The sequence below is a fragment of the Diabrotica virgifera genome, chromosome 6, assembly GCF_917563875.1.
Source record: "Diabrotica virgifera virgifera chromosome 6, PGI_DIABVI_V3a".
In the NCBI taxonomy this organism is placed as follows: domain Eukaryota; kingdom Metazoa; phylum Arthropoda; class Insecta; order Coleoptera; family Chrysomelidae; genus Diabrotica; species Diabrotica virgifera.
The window spans coordinates 215,569,574-215,583,322 of record NC_065448.1 but is presented as its reverse complement, the minus strand read 5'-3'; the positions used below and the strand labels follow the sequence as shown (position 1 = coordinate 215,583,322).

At 35.3% G+C, this 13,749-nt stretch overlaps 1 protein-coding gene across 2 annotated transcripts in view; it reads right to left on the bottom strand.

Annotated features, from left to right (window-relative positions):
* The window catches only part of LOC126887220 (uncharacterized), a 161,741-nt gene that overhangs the window by 49,403 nt on the left and 98,589 nt on the right, over positions 1–13,749 (bottom strand). For both annotated transcript variants that reach the window (XM_050654618.1, XM_050654619.1), the window contains exon 2: positions 5,754–5,860. In XM_050654618.1, the coding sequence (XP_050510575.1) occupies positions 5,754–5,860 (107 nt within the window). The remainder of the gene's footprint in view (positions 1–5,753; positions 5,861–13,749) is intronic.

The following is a 13,749-nucleotide window of genomic DNA, read 5'->3' as shown; positions in this document are numbered from 1 at the left end:
ATTCTCTAGTAAGGAGTTTGATCTTCTGGAATAAGTCCCTCGGTTCATTTCGACAGCCATGTTCCTCTATCTCTCTGCATATTTGAGAGAAGTAATCAGCTTTATCTTTGCGGCACTGTTTTCTGATTTCTCTCGATAACGCTCTGTATTCATCGTTTGTTCCGTATCTAGTTTTATGTTCTTTTCTGCGTTGAATCACAGTCCACGTATTATCGGATATCCATGGCTTACGGCCAGTGGAAACCGCTGCCTCACAGTCTTTTGCAGCCTCGATTACCTTATCTTTGATATAGATCCAAGTGCTCTCAGGGTCACTATCTACTTGGTCTAAAGAAAGAGCATCTTCTAGGTTTTGTTGGAAGTCATTGATTTTTGATGGACTTAGAGACATGACTTTTCTCTGGGGTCTTCTTTTGGGGACTTTAAAACGAAGTCGAACGTTCAATACCAGGAGTTGATGATCGCTTCCACAGTCTGCGCCAGGATATGTTTTACAGTTGATGGACGACGACTTCCATCTTGATCTTATTAGGATGTAGTCTATTTGATTCCTTGTTCGTCCATCTGGGCTGCGCCATGTGTATAATCTCCGTGGATGATGTTGATATAACGTGTTTGTAATTGTAAGATGTTGTTCTACACAGAACTCCACTAGACGGTCGCCATTCTCATTTCTCTAATAGTATGCATTGCATATGTTCATAATTTTCTTGAAAAAAAAACATTTATTTTATTTGGAGCAGAATTTTATTCTGCAGCATTGTGAAAATGAGGAATCACTCCGTAGTTGATGTAAAAACCAAATACAGTGGAACCTCGATTATCCGTTAGGGCACCGGACCAAGGGTATGAGGGATAATCGAAAAGACGGTTAACAGAACATTAAAAAAAATAAAAGTTCATAGTACATATAAGTCTCAAATTGTATTTGTACGTTTTATTTGACAATATAAGAGGGATTTATGTTAGTACAGTCGAATCAATTTGATTTAAAATATTCCGAAATCTTTGTTTGTTTTATTGTTACTTCACATTTTGCAACGGCTGAATTTCTTAATCGACGTAAAATCATCAAATCTAATAATTATTGTGCCGTGCGTTTTTATTTTCGGCTTATGATTCTAAAAATAGAACGGTATTATTTATCATCAGAGCCCTGAATAAGAACAAAAATTATTAACATAAAAAATGCGGTGGTGGCATAACTGCACGTGTACATTTCAACGAATTTCGTTTGGCTTATCGCAATGCTCAAAGCAAATGAATTGATGACTAAATTTTTACTTATGTAGTCAATATAACTTACATATGAAACCTGACGGTTAACAGAGGTGACGGTTAATAGAGAGACGGATAATCGAGGCTCCACTGTACAATGATATAAGACAAAATCACATTAAAAACAGAAAGGAGAATAGGCAACGGTATGACATACCGCATGTCAGAGTCAGAGTCTACGTCCTGAAAAATCCACGTCAGTAGTTAAAGGTTAAATAACAAGGAGCAACAACCTTAAAAATATGGTTTTTATTATTAAAAATATGATTCGAAATAGGTAGTTTATTTTCGACCAAAATTTTCACTTTGATGTCAAAAATTCTAATCACAAGAAGTAAATATAGGGTGCCACTGTAATATGCCGTCTAACATCGCGTTTCTGCTATAGCTTGTAGTCTGCCGAGGGATGCTGCATAACCTGTATTATATTACGGTGCCGACAAAAAAATCTTTACAAAGTGAATAAAACGCATAAATCAGAAGAATTATTATTTTAATTTTACAAATTAATACTGTGTCATATCAATTTACTATTTTAATTGGGAATAAACCAATTTTGTGACTTACAAATATTTTTTTCTGTAAGAGTTTTCTTAGATTTCATTATATTCCGCAAATCTTGGAATTTTTAGATTGCGATCGGTAGACTGCACCTATAATAGATATGCTCAGGTAGACCATTTCCTCGGGATAGACCTACCGAGCTACTAAATTATTATTTCTATTGAACAACAGTAGTAATATTAGTATGGTATAATAGTAATCGGTATAACTAGACCCAAGTCCAGACATCCAAAGTGAAAGTTATCCTTCAACACCAAATTGTTCTATATGGTCCACATAATGTTCAGAAAAAAGTCACACCATTTTAAGCTTCGGGTTTGGGGGGTAGAGTGAGGAAAAATCGGTAAATTCGTAGTTTTTTACGTTTTTCGTCAATATTTCTAAAACTATGCGGTTTAGATGAACAACCTTTTATACAAAAATGTTCTACATTAAATTTAAAATAAAAAAGGCTCTATGCATAATCCTTCTAAAATGAACGGTTCCAAAGTTACGGAGGTAGTAGGGTATAATTGGTCCAAAAAAGACCTAACCCAAACATCAAAAAAGTTTTCCTCCAACACCAAATTGTTCTATATGGTCCACATATTGTTCAGTAAAAAGTTACACCATTTTGAGCATCCGGTTTGGGAGGGATATGGGAGAGAAGTCGGTAAATTAGTAGTTTTTTTACGTTTTTCGTCAATATTTCTAAAACTATCCTTCAGCGTAAACAATATTCTATACAAAATTTTTTTTTCTCTGATTCTGGCCTTGGTTTATAATTAGAACCTTTAGCCACGTAATTGTATAACTTATCACTAACTCAGGTGTAATGTGTAGTGTGTGTGTTGAGGAAGTGTCTTGTTACATTGCAAAGTCGACATCATTGTCTTTGCAAAGAGACGCTAATTGTCCTCCACTTTTCACCCTCCGTAACTCTGGAACCGTTGATTTTATAACAATTATGTATGAGACCTTGTTTGTTTTAAATTTTATGTAGAACATTTTCGTATAGAACATTGTTACGCTAAGGCATATTTGTAGAAATATTGACGAAAAACGTAAAAAAACTACTAATTTAATGACTTCTCCCCCATCTCCACCCCAAACTGGACGCTCAAAATGGTGTAACTTTGTACTGAACAATATGTCGACCATATAGAACAATTTGGTGTTAAAGAAAAACTTTTACTTTGGATGTCTGGGTTAGGCCTTTTTTTTGGACCAATTATACTATACTACCTCTGTAACTTTGGAACCGTTTATTTTAGAAGGATTATGCTTGGGGCCTTTTAATTTTCAAATTTAATCTAGAACATTTTTGTATAGAAGGTTGTTCATGCTAAACCGCATAGTTTTAGAACTATTGACGAAAAACGTAAAAAACTACGTATTTACCGATTTCTCCCCCCTCTCCCCGCCATACCAGACGCTCAAAATGGTGTGACTTTTTTCTGAACATTATGTGGACCATATAGAACAATTTGGTGTGGGAGGATAACTTTCACTTTGGATGTCTGGGTTATGCCATCTTTTGGATCAATTGTATCATACTATATATATAAATAAATATGTACATACTTGTACATTACAATATACAGGTATATCGGCGAATTCAATGCTCAGTCAGAACAGAAACCCTGAAACCAAGATCAAGAAATCAAGACGCTCCTTGGCAAGACATTATATCGCTCCGATAAGGAAGTAATCGCCGAAACTGAAGCCTATCTTGAAGGCAAAGAACAATCAATTTACAATGGCGGGTATTGAAAAATTAGAAAAGCGTTGGAATGATTGCATCGCCGCTAAAGGAGATTATTTTGATGAATAAAGAATAATTTTTGCAAAAAAATGTTACTTTAAATTTTACTAGTTAGGCCAGAGCTTATTGACCGACGTTGTTCTTCTTCTTGTGGTGCTTTCTTCTTTAGTGAAGGTTAGCGACTACACTGGCAAATCTGCCTTTTTACAATGCGGCTCTAAGCAAATATGTTGAATCAAGGCCGGTCCACTCTCTGATATTTTCTAAGCCATGAAATCTGACGCTTATCGGGACCCCGTTTTCCTTCAATGTTACCCTGGATGATCAGTTGCGCGAGGATGTACTTTTCGTTTCTCGTTATGTGTCTCAGGTAGCTAACTTTTCTGACTTTAATGATTTTTAGCAGCTCCCTGTCTGTACCTATTCTCCTCAGAATATTTTCGTGGTGTGGGTTGTCCAAGGTATTTTCAACATTCTTCTATAAAGCCAGAGTTCAAACCTTCTAACTTGTTCATCAGTGTTATGTTGAGTGTCCAGGCCTCCGTTCCATACAAAAGTATTGACCACACATAGCAATGCAGAAAACGACATCTACTGATGATATTAATGCTACTGTTACAAAACAAGCTTTTCATTTTGATAAACCCTTTTCGGGCTACCTCTATTCTCGCTCTTACTTCTTGTTTATAATCAAGTTGATGGTTGAACCAGCAACCAAGATATTTGTATTGGTTTACGTATTCAAGCTGTTGGTGGTTCACATATATTGGAAGGGGTAAATTTTTGTTCCTTGACATTTTCATAACTTTGGTTTCCGCAGTATTGATCTTCATCCCCATTTTTTCACAACTCTCAGTAACCCTATTTAACAGTATCTGCAGACTATGGTCCGAATCAGTCATTAATACCGTGTCATCTACCACATACTGTGGATGTTATTTACTCTTTGACCGTTTATCCTGATTTTGATCTAAAGAGTGCAATAAAGCGTTCGCAAATTTTACCTCAGATTAGACGTTAAACAGTATGGGTGATAGCACTCAACCCTGTCTGACACCTCGTTGTATTTCAATTGGCCTTGACGCTCTTTATAATTGCTGTCTGATTCCAATAAATGGCCTCTATAATTTTAGAATCTCTTTTGTCGACCCCGATGTCGTTCAATATTTCTATCAAGGTACTGTGACTTAATAGGTCGAACGCCTTTTTAAAATCTATAAAACAGACAAAAAGGTCTGCTTGCTGATCTTTGCATCTTTGTTGTTTGCCAGAGTTTGAAGACAGAATATTGCTTCTCGTGTCCCCATACCTTTCCTGAAGCCAAATTGACTGGTGACCTCGTCACAAGGCGGAAGTCCTGGCATAATTTGGCGTTCTTCTTTTTAGGCGGTGGTATGAAGACGGATTCAAGCCATCTTTAGGGATTGCTCCCGTACTGTAAATACTATTAAATAGTCCAAGAAGAGGGTCTAAGTTTTCCTCGTTGATTAACTTCAATACATCAGCTGGTATTTCATCTGTTCCTACAGATTTGTTGTTTTTTAGTTGACGTAGAGCATATTCCAGTTCGGACTTCAGTATTGAAGGACCTTCGTAGTTTGCTTTATTTAATGTAGAAGGTTCTCTGATGTCATAGAAGAGTTCCTTTATATAGTTTTCCTACATGTTTATTTGTTCTTCAGGGTTTGAAATGAATTTGCCTTCTGCGTTGATTAGATTATTTATTTGGTCCTTTAGAGTATGTCGTGTCTGTGAATTCCTTGAGTTTCTTATGAAGATGGAAGTCATCATGTTTTATATAAGTTTTCGATCTCTTCACATTGTTCTGTTATCCATTTTTCTTTTGCAGTTTTTATTGTTTTAATGGTTCTATTTATTGCTTTGTACATTGCTTTGTGCTGTTTGCATCTTTGCTTCTGTGGTCGATGTTCTGTGATCATTTCAATTGTCGTTCCAAGAGCGTTTCTGAATTCCTCCCAGTTCCGTTCTATATCTTGTGTTCTGTCTCTTTTGCTGGTAATTTCTTTAAGTTTGTTGTTCAGCTGTTCTTCTGTTTTCTGTTTGGTTTTTCATCTTTGAGTTGTTCTGATATGCGTCTAATAGTTTTCTTTTATGGTGGTTTACACATTTTTTTTGACCGACGTTAATATTGTAATATTATACTTACTATTAGTCTTCTTCTCTCTTTTCGTTTTTGCCTTTTGTTCTCCATTCGTGTCTACAACTATGAGGCATGTCGCAAGTATTGCGACAAGTGTGTAGGAAAGCTTCATTCTGAAACAAAATAAGCAATTAAACAACTATTATTTAATATAGACATTAAAAAAGACTGAAACTAGGTTACTATTGCTTTTTAGGAAATATTAAATAAAAGTGTGCAATTTTATTTTGGCTATAATTTGATTTACCTTTTTAGCAATTACTTTGGTAATTTCAAACTATTATTTTTTTGAGATATCAAGGTAATTGAATAAAGTGTGTCAAAACTTTTATATTTGTAGGGGATATAAAATGTGGTGTTATACAGAATGTCCAGAAACTCTACCGACAAACGAAGACAGGAGATTCTTCAGATAATTTTAAGATAATTTAACTCAATTCACTTAGTCCGAAAATGCTTCCTAAGGGAGCTGGAGCTCTTTGAAGATGGCGTCTTGTAATTAGTTTTTCTTAAATACCTCCAGAACGCTTCTATTTAGAAAAACAAAAATTGGTACGCGTATTTATCTTCAAGATATAAATCTAATCCATCCATTGCAAATTTCTAGTACCGATCATAGGCGTCCGTTTTGGGTAGAGCAACGGATATTTTATCGCATAACTTTTTATCTTTAACTTTTATGCATTTCTGGTACTGGATTATTAAATTGGGAAGTATTTTAGTACTAAAAGGTACTCTTGTTTTAAATCGGTAGGACACACCGTTTTCTAGAAAAATCGATTTAAAAACTTTTCGCATTTTGAATTAAAAAAAAATTTCAAAAAAAAAACTGTTTAGAAAAACGAAAACTGGTACATTTATTTATATTCCAGAGATAAATCGATTTCATTAATTGCGAATTTCTAGTACTGGTCATAGGCGTCCGTTTTGGGTAGGTCAACAGTCATTTTATAGCATAACTTTTTGTCTTGAATTTTTGAGCATTTTTGACACTAGATTATTAAATTAAGAGGTATTCGAGTACTTAAAGTTACTCTTACTTTATGTTGGTAAAATACTTCGTTTTTTGTTGAAAAGTTCTTTCAATTTTTTTTCAAATTCCAAAAACCAAAAACTTTCAAATCGATATTGGTGTGTCCTACTGACTTAAACCAAGAGTAACTTTTAGTACTAGAATACCTTACAATTTAATAATCCGGTGTCAAAAATGCATAAAAGTTAAGGACAAAAAAGTTATGCGATAAAATACCCGTTGCTCTACCCAAAACGCACGCCTATGACCGGTACTAGAAATTTGCAATGGATGGAATGGATCCATCTCTGAAAAGTAAATATGTATACCAATTTTCATTTTTCTAAATAGAAGCGTTCTGGAGGTATTTAAGAAAAACTAATTTCATGATGCCATCTTCGAAGAGCTCTAGCTCCCTTAAGAAGCATTTTCGGACTAGGTGAATTGGGTTAAATTGTCTTAAAATTATCTGAGGAATCTCCTGCCTTCGTTTGTCGGTAGAGTTTCTGGACACCCTGTTTATTTTACTAAAATTACTTTGTTTAAATATGTTCCCTTAATAATTCTGTTCACTATACAGGCGTTAACGAAAAATTCTCGAGATCTACTAAAATATGTGTCACGATAAGTACCGTCTACTGCCATTGATTATCCAGGAAATATACAGTAAGCGAGGACCAGGCAGGAGAAGTCACTCGTGGCTCCAAAATCTGTGGAAATGGTTCGGGCTCATATCGGTCAAACTATTCAGAAGTGCCCTAAGCAAGATCAGAATTACCATATTAAGCCAACATTCGCAACTGACAGGGCACTTAAAGAAGAAGAATGCTTATTTTATAATGAAAGAGCGCGAGGAGACCCCTCTAGGGAATGTCAAAATGGTCATTAAAAATATTCACAGTCACATGTTCACATAGTTTAAAAATATACAAGGTAAATTTTGGGTATTACAATTGCAAACACTTCTCCGTCTTTAGATTTTCTTATTATCTGCTCAAAATATAGCTCTATGCATTGTCATATGTTTTAGGCATGATGTTTTCGTAACTGTCACTGTGTTGAAAAGTCATTTCCATCCTATTCTCTGCCACACTTCTTCGTTTGAGATATGCGATATCTGTGAAATTTGCAGGATCCTCTGGTAGATCCACATTTTCAACGCCTCCAATTTATAATATATATTTAAAGGGTCCACATTTCAACTGCATAGAGCAGAGTTGACGAGACGCAGCATTTTGATACACATAATCGAGTTTGAAGTTTTATTCGAGAATCACATAGAAGTCTTTAGTTTTCCCAAAGATTTTCTGGCTTGTTGTATTCTCAATCTTATTTATAGATCAGGATTTAGACTGCTATCGATCCAACATCCCAGCTACTTGAACTTGTTGACCTGTTCTAAAATGTGTCCGTTTATTGCGCAAGGTTGAGATACATTTTGGTTTTTTCGAATTGACATCATCTATCTCAGTGGTCGGCAAACTTTTTATCCAAAGAGCCAAATATACATAACAACAATAAAAAAAATGGGAGCCAAATCTGCTTGTTCAGCAAACTGTTATTACGCTAAATAAAACTAAAGGGATTAGTCAGTCGGTTAAGATAGTGAAAAATGTTCCCAGCGATATTCCAAAAATAAAAGAACCACGACATGTTCTACATCAAAAAGTATTCGACCAAAAAAATGTTTAAACCCCATCCATAACCGCCCAAAAAATTAAAATGTATTTTTTCGTTTTTTGGCGATATCTTCGTTTCTTATCACCCTAGAAACTTCTATTTTCTTTTGTTTTGTAGGGTTTTATTTCCTACAACACTGTACTTTTTACAACATTTTTGGCGCGAAATCCATTTTTTTTAAATGTTGATATGTACATAGATCCTAAAAGTTGAAACCAAGCGTTGAAAATGATCATAATCTTCCTTCTCCAGGTCATTATAAGCAGACCACTCCTTGTGTTGTGAAAATTTTTTCTTCTCCAATATTTCCAATCCAACACAAAGACGTTCGCATTTAGAGCGCCATACCGCCTTGTTTTTTTAAATCCAGAAATTGTATTTCAAAGCTATTAATGCCAATTTCAAAAGGAGAAAATTTCAACTCAGTTGTTTGTAGCATTAAGAGAATTTTTGACAAATGCTAAAGTTTGTAAGTTTGATAAAAGCTAATTTATCAGAATAAGATGTAATGTTTTTCCTACCAATTTTTTTAAAGGAACATATTATTGCGCTTTCCGTGGATATTTGTACCAGAACCGCACTTAAGGAGCCAAAGAGCCACATGTGGCTCCGGAGCCGCACTTTGCCGACCACTGATCTCTCTATCTATGTAAGGATTTTTACAGCTGTCGCCGCCTTCCTTCTTTCAACCAACGTCTCCAGTCATTTCTGTTCTGCCATTTTCCGTCTCTAAGGTCTCGTCTTTCCATGACCTCGTCCACTTAATCCCTCCATGATCTTCGGGGTCTACCTCTTTTCTCTTTCCTATTGGGCTCCAATCCGAAATGTTGGATATCCATCTTGTACTATCTGCTCTTCTCACATGTCCATACCAAATTAAATGTTTTTCTTCGATGTAGCTGAGGATATCTTGTTCTAGTGACATTCTTCGTTTTATCTCCTCATTTCTAATGCGATCTATTCGTGTTACTCTGCCGATTCTTCTCATGAGGCTTCCCCCAGTTTCCTCCATTCGCTTCTGTTTAGTGCTTTCTGTTTCCAGTGCGTTCCTCCTATCTTTTTAATGTCGTCTCCCCATCTCATCTGGGGTCGTCCTCTTGCTCTCTTTCCTGTCCATGGTCTTCATTGTTGTATCGTGCTATTCCACCTATTGTCCGTTTGTCTAGCGTTATGACCTGCGAAGCTCCATTTTAGCCTGGATAAATGTTGGCCTGCGTCTTTGACTTTTGTTCTATTTCTGACCCAGTTGTTTTGCTTTTTGTCTGTCAATTTTACTCCTAGCATTGCTCTCTCCATGGCTCTTTGTGTCTTCATTATTTTATCCATGTTTGCCTTGGTCAAGGTCCATGTTTGGCATGCGTGTGTGAGAATTGGGAGTATGCACTGGTCAAACACTCTTGTTTTTAAGTATTGTTGTATTTTTTTTATTCTTTAGGACCCATTTTAATTTTCCAAATCCTGCCCAGGCTAATCTGACCCTTCTTTTTACCTCCGCTGTTTGGTTTTCCTTATTTATTTTTATCATCTGTCCCAAATATATATAATCATTAACCGCTTCTATTGTGGTGTCGTTTAGTATTACGTTTCTATTATCTTGTGTGTTTGTCATTGTTTTTGTTTTGTCAAAATTCATTTTTAGACCTATTTGTTCGGATTCATTTGCTAGTTCGGTTAGCATGGTTTGTAGTTCTTCAAAACTTGATGCTATGACTACTACATCATCTGCATATCTTAGGTGGTTTAGTTTCTTTCCATTTATGTTTATTCCCATGTTTGTCCATTCCATGTTTTGAAGACATCTTCCAGTGCTAATGTAAATAATTTAGGAGAAATAACATCTCCCTGTCGCACTCCTCTGTTAATTGGTATGGGTTTTGTGGTTTCTTCCAATTGTACTGTCATTGTTGCTTTCTTATATATATTATGTATTAGCATTCTGTATCTGGAATCTATTCTACAGTTGTTTGTAGCTTTTTCTATTGCCCACATTTCCACGCTGTCAAATGCTTTTTCGTAGTCAACGAACGCTAAGTGCAGATCTATATGGTATTCGTTAGCTTTTTCTATTAGTGTCCTAATTGTTAGAAGATGGTCAGTGGTGCTATATCCTTTTCGGAATTCTGCCTGCTCTACTGGTTGATACGAGTCCAATTTGTGTGTTAGCCTGTTGTTGATAATCCTCATGAATAGTTTATACGGTTGCGACAGCAGTGAGATGGGTCTGTAATTTTTTATGTCCTTTCTGTCGCCTTTCTTAAATAGTAGGATTGTAAGACTTTCGTTCCATTCGTCGGGTATTTCTCCTTTATGTAGACACTGATTAAATAGATTTCTTAATGTTTGTAAGATTTCTTTTTTCCCTTCTTTCAACATTTCAGCAAGGATTCTATCTGGTCCTGGTGCTTTGTTGTTCTTTAATTGTGATAGTGCTGCTTCTATTTTATAATTTTCTATTTTTGGTAATCTTTCTGAGTTTACATTCATGATTGTTTTCTTGATATATTCCTGAGTGTTGAAGTTTGCGTCTTTTTTTGAGGTGTATAGTTCTTTATAAAACCTTTCTACTTCTTCTGATATCTTATCTTTTCTCCTCTCTTCCCGTCCTGTTTCATCCTTTATTGAAATGAGTAGTGGTTTCCCTAAATTTGGTCGTAAGCATTTTAGGCCCTTATTTCTCTCAATTACTTTCTCGATTTCATTTTCAGTGTGTTTTCTTAGATCCTCTCTGGTTTTTCTCCTAATAAGTTTGTTTAGTTCTACGTATTCTACTGTGTTTATTTTGTTTTCGCTTATTAGTTTTCGTCTACATTCCATTAATTTAACTGTCCCGCTACTTAATCTATTTTCTTTTGTTGTTAGTTTTTTGGCAGTTTTCATTCCCGCTTCCAAGAGTTTTTCTTTCATTTCTTCATTAATCTAATTAATTTCTGACTCTTCCTCTGCTACTTGTTGTTTATAGTTTTCCCTTAAAGTCTGTCTATATTCTTCTGCGTTTTATCTTATCCTGCTATGGTCAATAGCCGTTGGTATTCTTCTAGATTTCTGCGTCTCTAGTTTGCTTATTTCTATTTTGGCTCGTAGTATGCGGTGGTCGCTGCCAGTTGAGAATTTATTAAGTGCAGTTACGTCTTCGAAGATTTGTTTATTTTGGCAGAGGAAGTAGTCTATTTCATTTTTTGTCACCCCATTTGGGGAGACCCATGTCCATTTTCGGTTTGGCTTCTTATTAAAGTATGTATTTATTGCATGAAGGTTTTGTTGTTCCAAATATTCTAGTAGTCTTTCACCCCTAATATTCCTTGATCCAAGTCCGTAGTTTACTATTTTGTTTTCTGAATCTTCCATTTTCTTTCCGATTTTTGCGTTAAAATCTCCCATAACGATTGTTGTTTTTATATTTTTTTCTTCCATTGCTGTGGTGATGTCATCATAAAAGTTATCAATTTCTTCCTCATCATGTGTTGTTGTTGGAGCATATACTTGTATTAGTTTCATTCTTGTCTTCCTATTAATTTCTAGTATGATATATCCTACTCTATCTGATATGCTCCTATACTCGATTACATTTTGTTTAATTTTCTCTTTGATCAGAAATCCTATTCCTCCATATGTTTCGTCCTCCTTTCCTTTGTAATAGAGGCGATTTCCTGATTCTAGTTCTATACACATTTCTCCTCTTCTTTTGACCTCTGACAATCCTACAATGTCCCATTTGATTTTAGTTAATTCCTCTTCGAGTTCGTACAGCTTTTCATCTTGAGCCATGAATCTGATATTATATGTCGCTATGTGTATTCTGTTGCATTCCTTCTTTTTCCGTTTTCTCTGATTCGTTCTTGTCGAGCTTTTGCCTCCCCCAGAATCCATGAGGCTGATCGGTTTCCCGATGTGGGACTCCGGATTTCTCCTACCCACCTGGGGTCCAGTTCCGCTTTGTTGTAAGTTCGACATTGTTAGTTTGGGGAAAATAGCCATAAAACACCACGCTGGCCAGGCGGGTTGGTGAGTTGTAGGGATCACATTTTCTTGATTCCCTGTAACTGTTGTATGGTTATCCCGCTTATACTCGGTCGCCAGAGCCTCGTCTGCTATGTAGCAGGAGGCACCGGGTAATTTTAGACTACCACTCGTGCAGGTGAGGTTGACTTTTGGATCGATTGATGTATTGTTGTTAAGTCCGATCCCTTACCTCCCAAACCTAGTTGTTGGTAATATAGATGAGTCGTTGAAGGTCCAAGTCGTAATCTGCAATTAACACCGTATCATCGGCGTATATGATGCTGTTGATGTTTGCGGCGTTCACCTTGACTCCTTCCTTAGAATCCTCCAGTGCCTCTTTAATAATAACTGGAATGATAATACATCAAATTTAATATATATATAATAAAATGCCTCTTTAATAATACATCTAACACCAGGGGTGTAAAACACATCCCTGTCTAACTGCTTTTCGAATTTCTACCCCTGCAGATGTGGAACCAAAAGACTTTGAATATTTTACAGAAAATGTATTTTCCGTGAAATATTTTCCAGTCGAAGGTTTTTACTATCTGTATTGTTCTTATAAAACGATAATAAATAATTGATGTACAAAAAATGGTCACCTCAAATTAAAAAAGAAATACCACTTCATATGACTATTTGAAAAAATATACCAGTTAACCGAAAATGACAAGAATATATGTATCATTGCAAGAGTATCAGAAAATATTGCCAAATAATTAAACAAATAGCAGTAGCCAATATTAAACCTGACAATCTGTATAATCAAATTTGTAAAAATAAAAACAAATAAACCAGGTATAAGGTATTAAATTAATGTACTTTATAAGATAATGACTCCTACTTATCTAAAATAATAATAAAAGAACATTAATCCTGATAATTAGTTGCCATACACTCATCTAAAATGTAATTATGAAATTCTTTCATGCAATGTACATCACATCCATAATGTTTATCTAACGTGGTCAGTGTGGTAGTAAGAACTTTTTAAAAGATTTTTGGCTACTTCCAAAAAAGACTGTTTGTTTTATGAGCAGAGGGGTAAAATATAACTTACTTAATATTAATTTAGAACACAGTAAGTTTTCATCTAAATTTACCGTAAAAACACAACAGAACTAGTTAAGGCCATGGGTACATAATTCGCAAATATTTTACGGCTATCCCTACTTTTCTGTCTTTACACGGCAAATTATGTGTAGTAAAATTCACACTGGTAGGGATATGTAAACATTGCTAGAATGCCATTCTACTTGAAAATGTCATCATTAACTTAAAGAGATGGCTTTTGAATGTTCTTGGATA